Raw genomic sequence first — 19,841 nt, 5'->3', positions numbered from 1 at the left:
TGAAGCTACTGTTTATAAACTGTACGTGGTTTATCTAAGTGTTTTTCAAACCCTGAACCCCTCAGCGGTTCACGTGAGTTGCAGTACCTGGCAAGGCTTGCACACAATAAACAGAATACGTCACGACGCCGTTTTCAGGCTGACCGTGGCTGTGTCATTTCATTGCGCTGAAAGTTAGCTGCATAAACGAAGCAGGGAGGAGGGAGAGCATGGGGATGCATTGATATTGACAGGATTTTTATTACAACAGAAAATACCCCGTCGGAGATATAAAAAAAAGGGTGAGCACAGCGCGCTGTTGGTCATATGCAGTTGCATTTTGCATTGAAGTACGGGTGGATGAGTGCAGAGGGGGAAGAGGCGGTAAGCTTGTTCTGCTTTGGGTGTTTGCTTCGTAACGGTGCCGGGGGTAGGCCTTGCATCCTCGGGCTGGCGTAATTAATCGTAGCCGTACATTAAAGGGACATATCACAGAAGGAGGGCGACCAGATTTGGCTGTGGATTGGGAGAGGAATACTGGTTTTCGTAGCTTATGAAGATACAACGACTAACATAGTTTTTTGGAATAAGGGAGTTGCAGGTCTTGCTGAATGTACCCAGTTCTGTCACATATTGAATATAACAACTTACCGGTAATACTGCATGTTCATTTTCAAAAACTAGCAATATTATTTTTCTCTTGTTTGACGTCCATATAGTACAGATAACTCGTTGCTAAACAAGACTAGGTGGTTCTAAGTTTACCGATTTACTGTAATACTAGGTTGCAGTATATTCATATTGACACCCATAATTTTAGCCTGTCATATTGTTCGACCAAGCTTCTTATTCAATTATTTATTAATAACTTAGAGATTGATTTGTTGCAATCTACATGTATTCCTTTTTTTAAAAAAAGTATATATATTATTATTAATGTGATGTGACACTTGTACTGTAAATGCTAGGGCCCAGATTCTGTTTGTTTCGTTTTAGATTTGCATTGTGTGATTTGTGATGCTTAGTACTACTGCTGGAAACGAGACTGCCGTTTTAAACGTATGCGCTATATAATAGAAAATGGACATACTCGATATAATAGGGTTAGCATAATGCAGCTTACTGTAAATGTTAATACTTGGGCTGTTCCGATGACACGCTTTGTATGAACACGACTGTAAAACCGTGCTATTTCTCCGTTTACTTTAAATAGGCATTGGCAAATGCATTAAATAATTAATAGTTTGCTAAGTGATTTTAAGCTTCTCTGTACTGCTTTAGTTCCGACCACATTGTTCCATGAGCTGTGATGACTGTCCATAATCATTATTGTCTCTAGCAGCAGCAGCAGCAGCACTCCAGCAGTCCTTTAATTGTTACACTGATGCTCTGACCAGCAAGCCAGTGTTGCCACCATTAAGATTCCTAACTGGAGATATTTATGTAGAAAGTACTGTAATTGTGGCGGCTGGTTGTACTTTTTGTGTTTAAAGAAAGTGCAGGCCCACTGTTAAGTTACTGTACCAGAAGTGATTCTTTTATTTGTATTCAGTGTTGCAGAGATAATGTTTATTTTATGATTATTCACCATTTCATTTGTGTTTCTTTAATTAAAAGGCACACAAACCTGTGAGAAACTATGCGCTATAATATGGGGGTTCATGTTCTACATTTAACTGGCATATAAATAAAATGTTCAACAGTGCAAATATTAACATGTGTTATCTAATCCTGTCTTTTGAAATATGGGATAAAGGACATTAATACTGCTGTGAATTAAAAATAGATTTTTTTTAATGTACAGAACGTGGTCTAGATAAATATTAGTATTACAGTTTCAATAAGTGATTAGTTGAACGAAGATGAAAAGGTCTGAGCTCTATGCACAATGCAAACTTGCATAAAAATTTACTACTTCAGTAGTCTCCGTGTATAGGAACCTCGCACCGCTTTTTCTCTGGCTACAAAAAGTTGGAAATTCAAGCTCCTGGAAAAAAAAATCCTGAATCAGACACAAGTCGCCGAGCAATTTGCTGTTTTTTGTTCTGGTGAGTAGCTTCACCATTCTGTTAAATAATTGTGTGCATGTGTCTTGAATATTGCTCCTGTACTGGTATTCATAATTAATTTAGAGCTGCTGCTGCATTTTTGTAAGGTGTGTAGGGGTGCTGTGTTAATTTAGTTTGACAGGTAATTTATTAACGTCAGTTTGTCTGTTACTTTATTATTATAGACTTTATTATTATAGATTTATTAACATACACTTGCCTATAGCTTTTCTCTTACTTATTCTGTTCATTTCATATGTTGATGCATGTGCATCATGACAAATAATACAGACTGTGACTGGTAGTCAGCTGTCTTAAAGAACACTTCAGCTAAGAGAACACTTTGCTTGCTTCCTGAGTGGTGTTCTCTTAGCTGGAGACTACTGTACTAAGAATGTAGCGCAGATAACACCAGTGCTAGAGGTGCTGTCTAAAGGAGTAGTCTGTATGATTCTGTGGTCTGGCCCAATGAATACTGTACACTATTTTGGGTTAGTTTAACAGTAACAGTATGGGAGATATAAGAATGTTTATTATTATTATTTAATAATATTATCATATGTGAATGGAAGCAAAATAGAGCACTCCAGCCTTGGTTGGCAATGGGCAGTAGCCATAAAAATGATATCAATTTGGCTTAGTTTCCAGGTGTTGGGAAGTTTGGGTCATCTCAGGCCTGCCACCCAGATACGACTTGGACTGCCAGGGCAATTGTATGTTCCTTCACCATACGAGAACTGTGCTGTGGTAGGCGTTTCTTGTGAAAATGTGAAAATCCATGTGAGAGTCTGTTTCTCTGAACTTAATTGGACTGTAGGGATTCAAAGTATGGTTTCCTTAATGCATTAACAAGATCAGGAAATCGGTGCATGTTTCATGTCTGAAACTGGATCCTACACACATCTGCAGTTGGAAATCTGAAATGTGCTGCACACATTGAGGAACATGCGCTTTACACGAAGACTTAAGGCAACCGAGATTTGAAAAATGACCATGAGATATGTAAAAATAAAATACATTTGAATAGGAACCACAGCAGCATAACATAGGCCTACTATTAGAAAACAATTCAGTAACATCAGCCAATCAGCTTCCAGCTCTAGTGGGCTTGTACTGTACCCCCTACAACGTCACAGCTTTAACTGTAAATCCAATTTATAATGAATCCGTGCAGGTACCGGCTTTTTCATTTTTACTGTAATGAAAGCTCAATTCACATGTAGTGGACAAATACTAAACAAAGACATAGTTGGTCCAAATTAATTTTATTATCCATCAAAACTAGCCAATCAATACTTTGCAACTACAAAAGCAACCAGTCCTGTACCTGCCACTGCTGCATCAGCCAATCCACAGACTGCAGCTCAGCATATTCAGCAACAACAGACATGGACAATTCAATAATACTGCTCCATTCAGATATCTTGCACTGTGCTGATAGACTAAGCAACTGACAAGTAAAAAGCTATTTGTTTAATAAAGTTTTTTTCCCCCTCTCGTTACTGTATGTATGTGATCCTTTAGGAACATTTTCGGGACTATTTTCCTAAACCTTTAATCAGAGGAAGGGTACTTGATGAATCATTATAACTTCAAAGTAAATCTAGGTTTTAAAGTATTGTTTTAAAGAAAATAATGAGAAAAATATTTTTTGTAACCGCGATAATGCCTTCTCGATGAAGGCTCTACCATGTGGTAAGTGACCTTGACTTTCATCAGCACCATTACCTTTGGCTCAGGACACATCACTCCCGTCGTGGTCAACTACAACACAGTAGAGCCTTCATTGACTGGCACTATCACTTAAATAATATACTATCCTTTTCTTGCACCTGAATATATGTTCTCAGATGATACATTTTCCTTTAAAAATAGCCTATTTTATTTAAATTGTTTAATGTTTCTCTATCCAATATGAAATGCACATTGTCGCCTGACTGCTGTAACCCACATTTCATCAGGAAGAAACCACAACGATGATCATATTGGACCAGATATATTTCTAAATCAGTGGCACTCAAGGTGGTTCCTCAAGGCACAGTGTATCACTGTCTAGTGCAGAGGTACTTGCTTAGTAGGGCTTTCAGTCCATTGAAGTCAACTATGAGCACTCCTTATGCTTTCATGTCTAGCAATTGCCCTTGTCTCTCACACAAGTATCCCAAATGCATTAATATTTAACAGTATCATTTCAGTAGGTGCCAGATTGTTTATATTCTGTAGCCAGTTTCAGGTTTCCTACTGATGCTAATCAGCCCTTCAAAGTGGAATCAGTGTACTGTTACATTGTATTAAGTCATCAGGCAAGATTCAGAAATAGCAGGAACACTATTGTACTGCACCCTTTCAACTGCACTCAGCTAAGAGACAAGTTATACATATTTAAGTAGATCAATGCTTTTTGGACTGAAATTTGTATAGTATTAGAAAGTTTATGAAAGTGAAAACAGTCCTTTCCCCTTATTTTATAACAATTTTGAAATTCTATGAAACTTTCATATAATTACTATAGACTACAGTAGCAGCCAGGGCCTGCAATTTATTTATTTATTTATTTTTTTAAAATCTTAATTTTTTTTAAAATGTGTTGTTTTTTTTTTTTTGGGGAGTACCATAGTTGTAGCTCTACAGTACCTCCAAACTACATTTAAGGATGTTGGAAGTGGTGGTTTGTGAATAGTTACATATCAAACTAAATTAATGTTAAATTAATACATATAAATAAAGTAAATTATTTATCACTGGCATCCTCTAAATGTGAACTACAAGAATTTAGCGATGGAGTACGCCAGAGAAAAATACCCCTCACTCACCCCAGTTGTTATTTTCTTTTACTTTTCTTTCTTTGGTTTCCTCTTTCTGTGTCAGTCCAAACACACACAGTTGTTACTTTGGATTACTTTGCTTTTTATAGTGTGTTCAATTGTTAAAGTTCCTGATTGCACCACTAAATAAACCTGGTTTCAGCGAGTCTTCTTAACATAGTGCTCAATTGTCTATTTGGGACCCCTTTGCACTGTCATCAGAATCGCTTCGGTGAACATGTTCATGATGGGGCAGACGCTGTATAACTGAGCAAGACTTCTTCAGAATACCATTTCAGTGCAGTAGTTTGTTTATACGTCTCCTCTCCATTTATGCGCCACAGAATCGCGTGCACTCCCATTTGCACTGTGATCAGAATACAGCCCTAAGAGTTTTAGTTTATACACAGTAAGAGTTTAAGATGTTTGTGTTAATAAAATGTTTTTAAAACATACTTTTCATGTCTTTTCCAATAGAAACTTTATAAAATAGGTAGGAAATGAAAAAAATGATTTTTTTTTTTAAAGAATCAAGTGATTCATATCATGCTTTAAATCAGTGATTTAAATCAACTTGATTGAAATCAGCCAACCCTGGTAGCAGCTGAACCACTCCTTTAAACAGTGTCTGGAACGCCACTGTTTAAAGAGGTGGTGAAATCCACTTGTCCTGCACTCTGTCTTATCTGTTTTTTCTCATTACTGGTACTGTACCTTGTGAGATACAGATCAAGTGCCAGCAATTGGGCTCCTGCTAAATGCGCTCTTTAAGGAAAAGTGTTCCACAGTTGCCTGGATCTTTTTCAAAAGGTAATCAATTAAAGACCTGCAGACTCAAGTGAGACTTATTACTGGTTGGATAATTCCTGTAATTAGTCTGATCGGTTCAAGTACAAGTAGATTTAGTGGGAGTTTCATTTCTCCAGTTGCTGACTGAGCTTGCAAGGAAGTTTTGTATGGGATTTGAAAGTTCCCATTTATTAATTACAGTATGCAGACAAGTTGTTACATTTTCTTATTTTAGGTCCTGTAGCTAGTAACATGCAACTGTACAACACTGGAACAAATTGTGCAAATTCTTCAAACAGTCATTGCTTTCTTAATAATAAAAAAGTGTTTTAAATTGTAAATAAGCATATCCAATTATTATGAATTTTTGGAGATTCTCTATTGCTGTTCCAGATTTTTCTGTCATAAATCTCTCTGAATTAAAGTTAGTGTTCAGTAATGCAGCCAGCCATATACAGACGTGCTCAAATTTGTTGGTAACCTTACAGCTCATTGAAATAATGCTTCATTCCTCCTGAAAAGTGATGAAATTAAAAGCTATTTTATCATGTATACTTGCATGCCTTTGATATGTCATAGAATAAAGCAAAGAAGCTGTGAAACGAGATGAATTATTGCTTATTCTACAAAGATATTCTAAAATGGCCTGGACACATTTGTTGGTACCCCTTAGAAAAGATAATAAATAATTGGATTATAGTGATATTTCAAACTAATTAGTTTCTTTAATTAGTGTCACACATGTCTCCAATCTTGTAATCAGTCATTCAGCCTATTTAAATGGAGAAAAGTAGTCACTGTGTTGTTTGGTATCATTGTGTGCACCACACTGAAAATGGACCAGAGAAAGCAAAGGAGAGAGTTGTCTGAGGAGATCAGAAAGAAAATAATAGACAAGCATGGTAAAGGTAAAGGCTACAAGACCATCTCCAAACAGCTTGATGTTCCTATGACAACAGTTGCAAATATTATTAAGAAGTTTAAGGTCCATGGAACTGTAGCCAACCTCCCTGGGCGCGGCAGCAAGAGGAAAATCGACCCCAGACTGAACAGAAGGATAGTGCGAATGGTAGAAAAAGAACCAAGGATAACTGCCAAAGAGATACAAGCTGAACTCCAAGGTGAAGGTACGTCAGTTTGTGATCGCACCATCCGTCGCTTTTTGAGCGAAAGTGGGCTCCATGGAAGAAGACCCAGGAGGACTCCACTTTTGACAGAAAAACATAAAAAAGCCAGACTGGAATTTGCTAAAATGCATATTGACAAGCCACAATCCTTCTGGGAGAATGTCCTTTGGACAGATGAGTCAAAACTGGAGCTTTTTGGCAAGTCACATCAGCTCTATGTTCACAGATGAAAAAATGAAGCTTTCAAAGAAAAGAACACCATACCTACAGTGAAACATGGAGGAGGCTCGGTTATGTTTTGGGGCTGCTTTGCTGCGCCTGGCACAGGGTGCCTTGAATCTGTGCAGGGCACAATGAAATCTCAATACTATCAAGGCATTCTGGAGTGAAACGTACTGCCCAGTGTCAGAAAGCTCTGTCTCAGTCGCAGGTCATGGGTCCTCCAACAGGATAATGACCCAAAACACACAGCTAAAAGCACCCATGAATGGATAAGAACAAAACATTGGACTATTCTGAAGTGGCCTTCTATGAGTCCTGATCTGAATCCTATCGAACATCTATGGAAAGAGCTGAAACTTGCAGTCTGTAGAAGGCACCCATCAAACCTGAGACAGCTGGAGCAGTTTGCTCAGGAAGAGTGGGCCAAACTACCTGTTAACAGGTGCAGAAGTCTCATTGAGAGCTACAAAAAAACGTTTGATTGCAGTGATTTCCTTTAAAGGTTGTGCAACAAAATATTAGGTTAGTGGTCCCATCATTTTTGTCCATGCCATTTTCATTTGTTTTATTATTTACAATATTATGTTGAATAAAAAATCAAAAGCAAAGTCTGATTTCTATTAAATATGGAATAAACAATGGTGGATGCCAATTACTTTTGTCAGTTTCAAGTTATTTCAGAGAAAATTGTGCATTCTTTGTTTTTTGTGGAGGGGTACCAACAAATTTGAGCACGTCTGTATATGTTCATACACACTGTGTGTATCTACTGTAAATAAATGTGTGGTGTGTATATGTTACGGCCAAAGACTGAAGGTCTTCCAATGACGTCAGTGACCGGGCAACAGCAACGGCCAATGACAGACAGCATTGGCCGGTATTTCACATCATTGGCCAATTTTCTGGGTCAATGTAGTCCTAAAGATCTAAATAACAACATTGGCCGGGCAATGATGACATTGTCCAGTAGTAGGTGGTCAATGTTGAAACAATCATAAATACAACTACTAAAATATACTGGTGGTAAAATAAAAATAAGCAACCCCTGTATATTTTAGAATACTTCATTGCTTTATTCAACAACATTAAGAGAACCAACTATACAGATTTCAATTAACAATTCAGACACCATTTTAGAAACTAGTGACATCAATTTATAACAAACAGCTCTATAAATCAAATACATTCTCAATTATTATTTCTAAATTAGAGAATACCAATAACAGAGAGATACCATATATACACCTCACTGAAAATAGAAGAACTGCTAATGGCAAGAATGAAAGTTAGAAGTCGGCAATTGTTTTTTTTTTTATCATTTTCTCCCAATTTAGAATAGCCAATTATTTTTAGGCTCAGCTCACCGCTACCACCCCTGCGCTGACTCGGGAGCGGCGAATACGAACACACGCTGTCCTCCGAAAGGTGTGCCATCAGCCGACTGCTTCTTTTCACACTGCAGACTCGCCATGCAGCCACCTCAAGAGCTACAGCGTCGGAGGACAATGCAGCTTATAGGCAAGCCTGCAGGCACCCGGCCAGACTACAGGGGTTGCTGTTGCGTGGTGAGCCGAGGACACCCTGGCCAACCTAAGCCCTCCCCCATCTCCGGGCAGCGCTCAACCAATTGTGCTCTGCCCCCTGGGAGCTCCCGTCCACGGTCGGCAGTAGAATAGCCTGGACTCTAACCGGCAACGTCCAGGCTATAGGGCACATCCTGCACTCCATGCGGAGCCCTTTACCAGATGCACCACTCGGGAGCCCCTCAAAAATATATTTTTAATCTAAAAAATAACTGGGGGGAAAAAGCAGTTATTTTTGGTAATCCAAATGGAGCAGGAGGATTCTTCAGCGATAATATTCTTGCTGATCACGGCTTTAGAAGAATGAAGATCCACAGCAGGGCAAGGCATACACTGTAATAACACAGCTCTGTTATTTCTTCTTTCTTCATAACCTTTTCTTAAAGTTGTTTTTTGTTTTGCCTGGCCCGGCTTACTGCTGCTAAAAATAAGAGACGGCAGGTAGAACACTTATTGCCCCAAGTTACAAATTGGCTTAGTTACACAGACCATTGCCCGAAATTCACTGGGAATCGTTGACAATGGCGGGCTAATGTCCAAAGTACATTTATGTTAAGAAAACAACATTTGTGGTGTTTTAGCTATAAATGTAAGACAATGACAACAGATGGGTACTCCCAACACTATCCCTAAACCTGTAGTCCCTGTTACATTAGGAAGAATGGAGGAAGGTATACAGTAGATCTAAAAAAAAAAACACCATTGTTATAGTCCTCAGGTTTCACTTGTTGCAGGTCAAAATGTTGTAATTGTCGCTTAACCTCCTTGTGCTCCGTCTTTCGGGTGAGACATTATTGTAAGTGACTCTGCAGCTAATGCATAGTTCATACACCCTAGTCTCTGTAAGTTGCCTTGGATAAAGGTGTCTGCTAAATAAACAAATAGTAATGATTATCTGTACACTATATTATTATTTTAAAATACAGACTAAATCTTATGGCAATGTGTATATGTATTAATTCATTTATGTATTTATTTTTCAATGAGAGTAGTGCAGGGAAAGAATGCTGCCCTCCCAAAAATATAAAGAAAGACATCAGGGTATGAAACCAGGATCCCCCTGCTGCAGCAGTGTTCCAATTAGCCATCATAAGACAAGATCTTAGATTAGGAAAAATAGCTGTAAAATGTTACATTTCTAGTTTTTGTTGCTGAGATCAAGCCAGTTAAACAGCTAAAAATAATAATTAAGCTATTAACACATTTCAAATATGGGAATTAACAAATATTACTTAATAAATAAGAATGCACTTTATTTAGACTTATTTTTGTATTGACAGTGATGTAATTTAATAGCAGATTTACAGTAATTCTTTAAATTATATTAAATTGAGGGTAGTTCTGAAACCCTGGACAGGTGGCAGGGCTAGTGCAATTTTCAAAGCATTTATTCATGAAATAGTGGTCCCATAGAAATAACTGATCAGGGAAGTCCTCATTAAGGTAATCTTATAAAGTGTATTACATGATCAAATGTCATTACCAGTGATCATGAGGTATTAAATGCCATCATATGCTCTCGATTTATTACAATTATTTTGTATTTTTCTAAAGGGACTGATGGCACCCAAGTGATCAATCATGGCGCTGATGATCCCTCCAGTGAAGCTCAAATGGCTGGAGCATCTCAACAGCTCTTGGATCACAGAGGACAGCGAGTCCATTTCCACCCGAGAGGGGGTCTCTGTCCTGTACTCCAAGCTTCTCACCAACAAGGAAGTGGTGCTGCTGCCTCAGCAGGTGCTCTGTCTGAAGGGTCCCCAGCTGCCGGATTTCGAGCGAGAGTCCCTGTCCAGCGATGAGCAAGAACACTACCTGGACGCCCTCCTCAGCAGCCAGCTGGCACTGGCCAAGATGGTGTGCTCAGACTCTCCGTTTGCAGCCGCCCTTCGCAAGCGGCTGCTGGTAATGCAGCGTATCTTCTACGCACTTTCCAACAAATACCATGACAAAGGCAAGGTAAAGCAGCAGCCGCATTCTCCCGAGAACAACTCTGGGTCTAGCGACATTCATTCGGTCAGTGAGCGGCCAAGGTCCAGCACAGATGCCTTGATAGAGATGGGAGTACGGACTGGCCTTAGCCTGCTGTTTGCACTGTTACGACAAAGCTGGATGATGCCCCCTCCAGGACCGGGCCTGAACTTGTGCAACGATGTCATCCACACTGCCATAGACGTCATAAGCTCCCTGCCACCCTTATCGCTAGCTAACGAAAGCAAAATTCCACCTATGGGTTTGGATTGTTTGTCACAAGTGACAACGTTTCTTAAAGGAGTGACTATGCCAAATTCTGGTGCCGATATACTGGGACGAAGGTTAGCTTCTGAACTGCTGCTCGGCCTCGCTGCCCAGAGAGGCTCGTTACGGTACCTTCTTGAGTGGATAGAGATGGCTCTGGTGGCATCTGCCGTAGTGAGTACCATGGAAAAAAATAAAGTGCCCCTAAATCAAGAGGGACTGATCGGCTATGACTGTTTCATGAATATATTAATGCAGATGAGACGGTCTTTGGTAAGTATCCCAAGATCTACTTTTGTTGTGTGGTACGTACTGTAGAATAAGTCTCTCTTCAATGACTCGGTACTACCGTGGTTCATTCTTTAAAAAAATATTTGTTTTTACTGTATACTACTGTAAAGCTACAATTAATTACAAAAGGCTGTACACCTTTCAATAGTTTTTTTTCTGTTTCTGTACTGTATTACCTTATAGATTATAATTCATTAGTTTTCTGGAAATATAATTTAACAGTTAAAGTTGCAGTAGTGAAACAAACTGTTAAAGAAGCTACACAGCCTTTTGGGTGGTTTCCGATTACTACCTTAATTATGAAAAGACTTGCTGAGCAGTATCAAAGTAAATTATTACAAAATTAATTACACCTAGTAAATAAGATACAGTTGTGGACAAGTAACAATAGAATCTTTTTTCTCATGACTCTTCTTTTATGTATATTACATTATAGTAAGTGATGTTAAGTCACCTGCAGAATTGATATACTGTAGTTAAAGGATGGTGGTATTTAGATCCTTCGTCAACCCCATGGCATTATCAGTATAAAGTATATGGTTTGGTTTTTCTTATTTGCTATCCATTGTTTTTTATTAAACATTTGATTTCAGGGTTCTTTAGCTGATCGGAGTCAGTGGAGGGAACCCACAAGAACACCAGATGGACTGTGCTCTTTGTATGAGGCAGCGCTCTGTCTCTTTGAAGAGGTAAATCACACTTTTCATACAACGTTATGCACAAAAGACACACTACTCCACGTACACTAAAGTCTGACCGCAGCTAAACAGAGAATACAGAATAGACAAGTAAGATTCTGGGGGTGTGAGATGTTTTTATATAAAGTTATTGCTCTACCTTTGCTGACCGTAAATCTGTACAAAAATATATAAAACACCAGAAAGCCAAGTGTTATTTAAAGCATCTTCCGTTTAGATTTGAACAGCAATTGCCCGCTTTGTTTTTTTCAGATGATAAAGACCCAATGGACTGAGTTGTAGGTTTCAAAAAGATAAATGCATTTTTATGAGCTGTAAGTCTTATTGTCCTTTGTGTTGCGATGGAAAAACAGGTCTGCAGAATGGCATCAGACTACTCAAGAACCTGTGCCAGCCCAGACAGTATACAGACTGGAGATGCCCCCATGGTGTCTGAAACCTGTGAGGTGTACGTCTGGGGCAGCAACAGCAGCCATCAGCTGGTAGAGGGTACCCAAGAGAAAATTCTGCAGCCCAAACTGGCTTCAAGCTTTGCTGACGCTCAGACAGTAAGTCTTTTCAGGGTATGCGTCATTTACCATGACCATGTACAGAAATCACAAAGTTTGTGCATACGTTTTGTTTTGTTTTTGTCCTGATTACTATCAGTTGATTGATTAATAGTCAGTTTAATCATGCATCACTTTTTAGGAAAGAATAATGGGGTACCTAAACCTTAAAGGCTGTTAAATGTTTTAGGAGATGTATTGTGAAACAAAAAGCAAGATACAATGTACAGCTTCAGATAAATACACAAGCAGGAATACCAGTCAGTGTGATAAATTGAATTTATCAATAATAAAACAGCACCGCTTTTACTCAGATATAATGGGCAACCCAGTTTCACTTACAGGAAGAATGGAATTGGCTGTGGGATGTACTGTAATATCTACTAGATGGCCAAATGTAATGAGAAAAGTACAACTTTTCCAGTCCTAGTTTACAAGACAAGGTTTCTTAAACTCAAATGGCAGAACCATTAATAATAAATTGCTACTGGCATTAATATGATCTTTTTTTCTTTTTTGAGAGTGCTATCCATTGCAGCTGGCATCATATCAAGGCTGAAATGCTTTATAGTTTTTCAAAATGATTTAATGTTCTATTCTAGTTAAGGTTTAAATGTCATGTAGCATTTTCAGTTAACAGTATATGTAAGACTAAATTATAAATACCCTGTCATTTATTTTACTAATTCAATATACTGCTTTTTTTTTTTTAGATTGAGGCTGGGCAGTACTGTACATTTGTGATTTTTGCTGATGGGTCTGTGAGAGCCTGTGGGAAAGGAAGCTATGGGAGACTTGGCCTGGGAGACTCTAACAACCAGTCGACTTTGAAAAAACTGACATTTGAACCCCACAGAGCAATCAAAAAAGTCTCGTCCTCTAAAGGTTCAGATGGGCACACCCTCGCTTTTACAACTGAAGGAGAGGTGTTCAGCTGGGGCGACGGTGACTATGGGAAACTAGGACATGGAAACAGCTCGACACAAAAATACCCTAAACTCATCCAGGGCACTCTGCAAGGAAAGGTGTGTTGAAACAGGCCTTTTAGAGTGCTTAAATTACGCGATTGCAAAACCACAGTGAAAACTCTGAATTTACATTATGCAAATGTTTGTGCCAGAGGAAGAATTGTTACCTATTGTCTTTAATGTGTTTGTATGTAATTTATTAGTTGCAAAGAACACGTTGTTCTAGTGTTTCTTAATGTGACTCACAGCTCTTGAATTATTACTCACAGTTGTATTGATCCTTTGTAATGGCTAGCATATTAAAACTACCAAATGTCCTTTATTGAGAAGTCAGTGGTTTAAAAGGTGTTTTATTCTCTGGTGTAGGTGGTTGTATGCGTGTCTGCTGGCTACAGACACAGTGCAGCTGTCACTGAAGACGGTGAGCTCTACACCTGGGGTGAAGGTGATTTTGGAAGATTAGGTAATACAGCTTTACTGATATACTGCTTTACAAATATATTGTTTATTATTGGGGGATCAATTATATCAATTATTGTTCCAATGCAACTCAGACAACATGGACACAGTCATCTTTGCATCGTCTGCTTGTGTTTGGCATATTGCCATATTAATATGATTGGCTGTAGGACAAGTTCGTCTGAAAACAAATTGTATTCTGATTGGTCCCCACCATGGGGTCCAAACCTCATGATTGGCTGAACAGACTGTTTACTTGCCAAAAATAAAAAGTTTTGCTTATATCAAAAGTTTCTTCCTTAAATATGTTTCGTCGCTCAACTTGGTTTGGAAAAATACTCTGTATAGTATCTCTTATTATTTAAATATTAAAATTGCTTTTGTTTGTTTTTTTGGTAGGTCATGGTGACAGTAACAGCCGTAATATTCCAACTCTAGTGAAAGACATTAGCAATGTAGGTGAAGTGTCTTGTGGCAGTTCACACACTATAGCTTTATCTAAAGATGGGCGAACAGTTTGGTCCTTTGGAGGTGGAGACAATGGTAAGTAAAACATAAGCTTTCAAATAGACCAAGGGTATGGTTTTCTTAGTTGATTTTAACAAAGTTTGACAACAATTAATTATTAGTTGTGTTCAAAAGAAAGCTGAGATGCACTTTAAAATTGCTGTTTCAGGCTTTTCTGTTCTGTGTAAATCTAACCTATAATTTGCTTTGGGTGCAAACCAGCCTCCCTGGTGCAATAGCAGCTTTAGTTTGTTTATAATGCATTTCTTTCAACTTAGTTTCAAATGGAAAAGTTAAAAATAAAGGAAGGGGTTATTACTTTACTTCTGTGTGACATACAAGGACCCTACAGTATGAAACAAATGCCTGGTTCTTCCATACATCACTCCCCTGTTGTAAAAGATTCAGCTCCCTTGATGACAGAGGAGTTTGTATTTTAAAAGTTGTTCTGTGGCATTTTGTAAGATGGGTTTATCATGAATAAACTATATTTAGGGCACATCTGATGTTTATAAACTTAAATATACAATTCAGAGGTCTGTTAGTATACAGTTTTCAGTTGCTAGATAAAGTTGCAGTTTAGGGGAGGGAAGTTGCTTCATGTTCAGCATCAGTACATTCTTGGTGCCAAACAACATGCATAAAGTATTTGTTAATGTGTCAAATTCAATGCCATCCTTTTGGAATACTATATATATAATATGTAATCCCTGATTTTAAGTGCATGATTTATCCAGTTTATGCCTACAAATTAAGTAAATGAAGTGGATGGTTTTTCAGGATGCTTTCTGATATGTCATGTTTCTGTATTGCAGGGAAACTTGGACATGGTGATACTAACAGAGTATACAAACCAAAAGTTATTGAGGCCTTACAAGGAATATTTATCCGGAAAGTTTGCGCTGGGAGCCAGTCTTCACTTGTCTTGACCTCAACTGGGCAGGTGTGAAGACGTTCTGTGTCACATTACAATCAAACCTGTTATTGAAATGCAATATAGCTTTGTCATTCTGGAAGTACACATGTATGTACAGTATTAAAAGACACCTCAATTCATTATCGTCCGTAATTGTCATTCACCTTTTGTAGTATTCACCTCTTTGTGTTCACATTAAAGACTCTTGAATATAAAAGTGCAATTAACTGTTAATCCTAATACCTTCTAACATGTCCTGAATCTGTGATTCACACTGAGTTTTGCTTGTCTGTTTAAGGTTTATGCATGGGGCTGTGGTGCCTGCCTCGGCTGTGGCTCTTCAGAAGCTACTGCTCTTAGACCCAAACTGATTGAAGAATTGGCAACAACCAGAGTAGTTGATATTTCAATTGGTGACAGTCACTGTTTGGCTTTATCACATGGTAAGATCTGTCACCTTTCTTTTAATGCACAATAGGGTTTGGCAGATGATACACTACCATCTAAAATGGGACATGTATAAAGACTGTATATTTTATGTCTGACTAAACCAAACTAAACTTTGTATCTGCTTACTGGTTCTACTAGTAGTCAGTTTCTGTAGCGTGCAGCTGGATTAAATCAACCAGCGAATTCCAGGTGTCGATCTTAAATTGAAGGGTTAAAAATAGCCAAACACTAACAATAATTGTTTGACTGTAGTTGGTACCGTGCATTTTATTTAAATATTTTTAATGTGATGCCGCCCTTACAAATAATTAATTCAAAGAAAAAATATTTTATCAAGTGCATTTTGTCATTGTATTTTCTGTAAATAGAAAAACAAACTGAAATAAATGTTCATGTATTTGTGCATTAGTCTGTATATGTTTTCTTTAAAGAAAAAGGGTTCAAACCCAAAATAACCATGTGTAGATCATACAATCTGACTTTTAAATGTGTTTCCCCTATGAATGTACTGTACTTTGTGTATATAGATAATGAGGTTTACGCCTGGGGTAATAATTCAATGGGACAGTGTGGCCAGGGAAACTCGACTGGTCCCATAACTAAACCGAAGAAGGTGATTGGTTTGGATGGGGTGGCAATTCAGCAGATTTCCGCTGGAACATCACATAGTCTAGCCTGGACTGCATTACCTAGGGATAGGTATGTGCAAACATATTTTCTTTGTAACATTAATATAGTTGATTTTATTTCTACATTATTATTATTATTATTATTATTATTATTATTATTATTATTATTATTATTATTATTATTATTATTATTTGTTTATTTAGCAGACGCCTTTATCCAAGGCAACTTACAGAGACTAGGGTGTGTGAACTATGCATCAGCTGCAGAGTCACTTACAATTACATCTCACCCGAAAGACAGAGCACAAGGAGGTTAAGTGACTTGCTCAGGGTCACACAATGAGTCAGTGGTTGAGGTGGGATTTGAACCGGGGACCTTCTGGTTACAAGCCAGTTTCTTTAACCACTGGACCGCGCAGCCTCCTTTATGTGTTTTTGATATGACGTGGTAATAAAAATAAATTGGTTAAATTCATGAATTTAACCATTGTCAAAGAATTGAACTAGTTTATTTGTAATATCTCTTTACATGTTACAATTGAGTGTTTTAAATGAGCACCGAGTTACTGATGACGTGTAATAATGGCACGATAAATGCTGAGAAGTTATGCTGTGCCTTCTAATTCATTCTTTGCTATTCTCTTGTTTAATTTATAGGCAAGTTGTAGCTTGGCACAGACCTTACTGTGTTGACTTGGAGGAAAGCACATTCTCTCATTTGCGTTCCTTTCTTGAACGCTACTGCGACGGCATCAATAGTGATATTCCTCCTCTCCCTTTCCCCTCATCAAGGTAAAGCCTAATCTAACTAATGCACCCCCTTTTAGCTGTTAAGGTTCATACATTTCTGAGTAATAACCTGTCCTGCAGCTGCTGTGTATGAATCCTCTGGAGACTTGTGTTGCTCTTTTAAAGAACAACATCATCCTGTTTAATTAGAACTGAAACTGCAGAATCTAATATAGGTAGGTATTTATTACATTACGTTGTTAAGCTGAAAGGGAATGTATTTCAAAATGAGTGGGTGTATACTTTTTTTCTGTTATCACAGTTTTAATTTAAGAAATGTCTCTCTTTTTTATTTTAGGGAGCATCATAATTTCCTTAAGCTGTGTCTCAAATTGTTATCCAACCATCTAGCCCTGGCTCTGGCTGGTGGAGTGGCCACAAGCATTCTTGGTAGGCAGGCCAGGCCTCTAAGAACACTTCTGTTTAGACTAATGGATTCTTCTGTGCCTGATGAAATCCAGGAGGTGAGAATTCTCTAAACAAACGAATACCGTTACAGCCTTAAAAAGCATGACTTAGACCTCACTTCGTGCTTATTCATAAATGCATGGATATTGCCCTTTTCTCAATGCATGTTTCCAACACAATGCGGTTATTTCAGTAAATTACTTACAATTAAAAACATACGCAGTAAATGTAAAAGTGTGTTTGAATGTGTTGCACTATTTTGCATGATTAAAAAGTGAGCTGATGCTGTAACATCTGGAATACTTGTGTGTTGTTATGAGACTGTAAGCTTTAATTATTAGTAATAGTTGTAATTTTGTGTTGCTGTTACTGTAGGCTGTTATAGAAACCCTGTCAGTTGGAGCTACAATGTTGCTTCCTCCACTCCGAGAGAGGATGGAACTGCTGCATTCACTTTTGCCACAGGGACCTGACAGATGGGAGAGTCTATCAAAAGGACAGGTAAACTCTCGACTGTAAATCTGTCTTTTGCATTCATGGATTTAGCAATATTCATAGTTCTTTCATGTAAAATGATATTAATCCCTTATTTATTCTAAGTTCTTTGGTTCTGGTTCCCTTTTTTTTGGGGGGGGGGCATGGTTTTGTGTTTTGATGGTGGTGATTTATTTTTTTTGTCCATTACTTTAGAGAATGCAGCTGGATATTATACTGACAAGCCTGCAAGACAACACCCATGTGGCGTCATTGTTAGGCTACAGCTCCCCTACTGATGCTCTTGAGGCATTGTCATCTGGTCTGGGCTTTGAAACACCATTGGACCCACCCTACAGCTCTCCAGACAGTCACCCTGACACTCATCTAGCTGAAATCCTTATGAAGACACTTTTGAGGAATTTAGGTTTTTATACGGTATGTAGTGTACTTTTTAAAATGATTCAATTCAGTGGAAAGACACAGCAAATTAGGAGGGGAGATTATTATAGTAGTCCAGATTTGATAATTAAATTGCACTGAACAAGACGGGTTAATAACTAGTAGTTTCTTGATATTGTAAATTATGAACCTCAGAACTTTCACCCTCCAATGAGGAAGCTCCAGGAGCCGGTGTATACCTCATGGTAGGTAGTCGTGGAACATTCAAATAAAATCTTTTGCTGTTTTTCTCCAACCTTATTGTCCCCTATAAACTGGGGGTTCTGTCACATAAGAAAAGCTTACATCTGAATACTTCACTAGCCTTGAAATGTTTTTGCCTTTGTAAATTAGGATCAAGCTTTTGGAGAGCTGGAGAAGAACAGTGACAAGTTACTTCAGGGCACATCATCTTCAGAAAACAGTCAACCTGCTCACCTCCATGAACTGCTGTGCTCCCTGCAAAAACAGCTCTTAGCTTATTGTCACATAAACAGTGTCACTGAGGTAGGTTTCACTGTAACTGCCCAAACTTTCTGCATTTGTATTCAGAGACACATTAAAAAACTGTGGTCCAGTGTGAGGTTAAAAAAAATAAAAGTCTACTAATTGATGTTTTACCAAATTATTCTTGACATTTTTCAGCTATTTAGTATGAAGGTTGTCTGTGGTAAGTTAGGTGTGTGTTTTAATGTTTCAGAATTCTAGCAGCGTGGCATTGTTACACAAACACCTTCAGCTCCTGCTACCACATGCTACAGACATCTTCTCCCGATCTGCAACCCTTCTAAAGGAAAGCTCCTGGAACGGCAGTGTCCGAGAGAAACTCAGAGGTATAACCCGTTCGGATAGCTCCTGGGATGTTTTGTTGCTGTGACAATCATGATGTGTAAATCCGGTTGTCCAAAATGGAAAGGCATATTTAATGTGCCAGTTAAAACGTAGTAGCTTGTCATTCAGCTGCGTGGTTTCACCCTAAAGATGATCGCGGTTTTGTAGAAATTGTCCAAGTCATTGGTAATTACAAAACGTACACATGAATGCTAGAGATTTCAAAAGATGTTTTTTAATTATCTGGGGCTGAATGCCACACTGATGTTCTTAATCAAAAGTTAATAAAATCTGACATTCCACAAAGCCTGAAGTGTGAGGTTTTAATTGGCCAAAATGTGTATAGAGTATATCGATGACTGCAATATTTACATTGTGGATGTTATATACTGTTATTGAAGTCTATCTAATGTAATGGTTTCTGTTCTATAATTCTGCTGTTTGCATGCCAATAAATTAATCTTACTTTTCTATTTTAGTAAATGTATTTGTTTGTTTGAAAATGGTACTTTCCTTATAGGGGCCTGCTGAGTAGAAAGTTTCTCACCAGAAGAATCCTTTTTCATTAATGCTGTATGCTTTGATTGTATATCGAGATGAACCTGGTATACTCCATTTTTTGCTCTCTTTTTTTGTATCAAC

General features: G+C 38.1%; 1 protein-coding gene across 11 annotated transcripts in view; it reads left to right on the top strand.

The window, feature by feature from the left end:
• Positions 1–19,841, top strand: part of LOC117428233 (probable E3 ubiquitin-protein ligase HERC1) — a 60,246-nt gene continuing 40,405 nt past the window's right edge. For 9 of the 11 annotated variants that reach the window (XM_058995017.1, XM_058995015.1, XM_058995019.1 and 6 more), the window contains exons 1-16: positions 61–281; positions 10,107–11,063; positions 11,675–11,770; positions 12,133–12,327; positions 13,041–13,352; positions 13,662–13,758; positions 14,154–14,297; positions 15,077–15,204; positions 15,476–15,620; positions 16,155–16,326; positions 16,914–17,048; positions 17,344–17,509; positions 17,829–17,954; positions 18,144–18,365; positions 18,723–18,875; positions 19,069–19,201. In XM_058995017.1, coding sequence (XP_058851000.1) covers positions 10,134–11,063; positions 11,675–11,770; positions 12,133–12,327; positions 13,041–13,352; positions 13,662–13,758; positions 14,154–14,297; positions 15,077–15,204; positions 15,476–15,620; positions 16,155–16,326; positions 16,914–17,048; positions 17,344–17,509; positions 17,829–17,954; positions 18,144–18,365; positions 18,723–18,875; positions 19,069–19,201 — 3,154 coding nt within the window. In that variant the 5' untranslated portion in view covers positions 61–281; positions 10,107–10,133. Of the gene's footprint in view, positions 22–60; positions 364–10,106; positions 11,064–11,674; positions 11,771–12,132; positions 12,328–13,040; positions 13,353–13,661; positions 13,759–14,153; positions 14,298–15,076; positions 15,205–15,475; positions 15,621–16,154; positions 16,327–16,913; positions 17,049–17,343; positions 17,510–17,828; positions 17,955–18,143; positions 18,366–18,722; positions 18,876–19,068; positions 19,202–19,841 lie in introns of those variants that run through there. The other 2 variants (XM_058995009.1, XM_058995008.1) reach the window with 2 other exon arrangements.

The sequence above is a fragment of the Acipenser ruthenus genome, chromosome 21 (assembly GCF_902713425.1).
Source record: "Acipenser ruthenus chromosome 21, fAciRut3.2 maternal haplotype, whole genome shotgun sequence".
Lineage (NCBI taxonomy): Eukaryota > Metazoa > Chordata > Actinopteri > Acipenseriformes > Acipenseridae > Acipenser > Acipenser ruthenus.
This window is presented reverse-complemented; position numbering and strand designations above follow the sequence as displayed.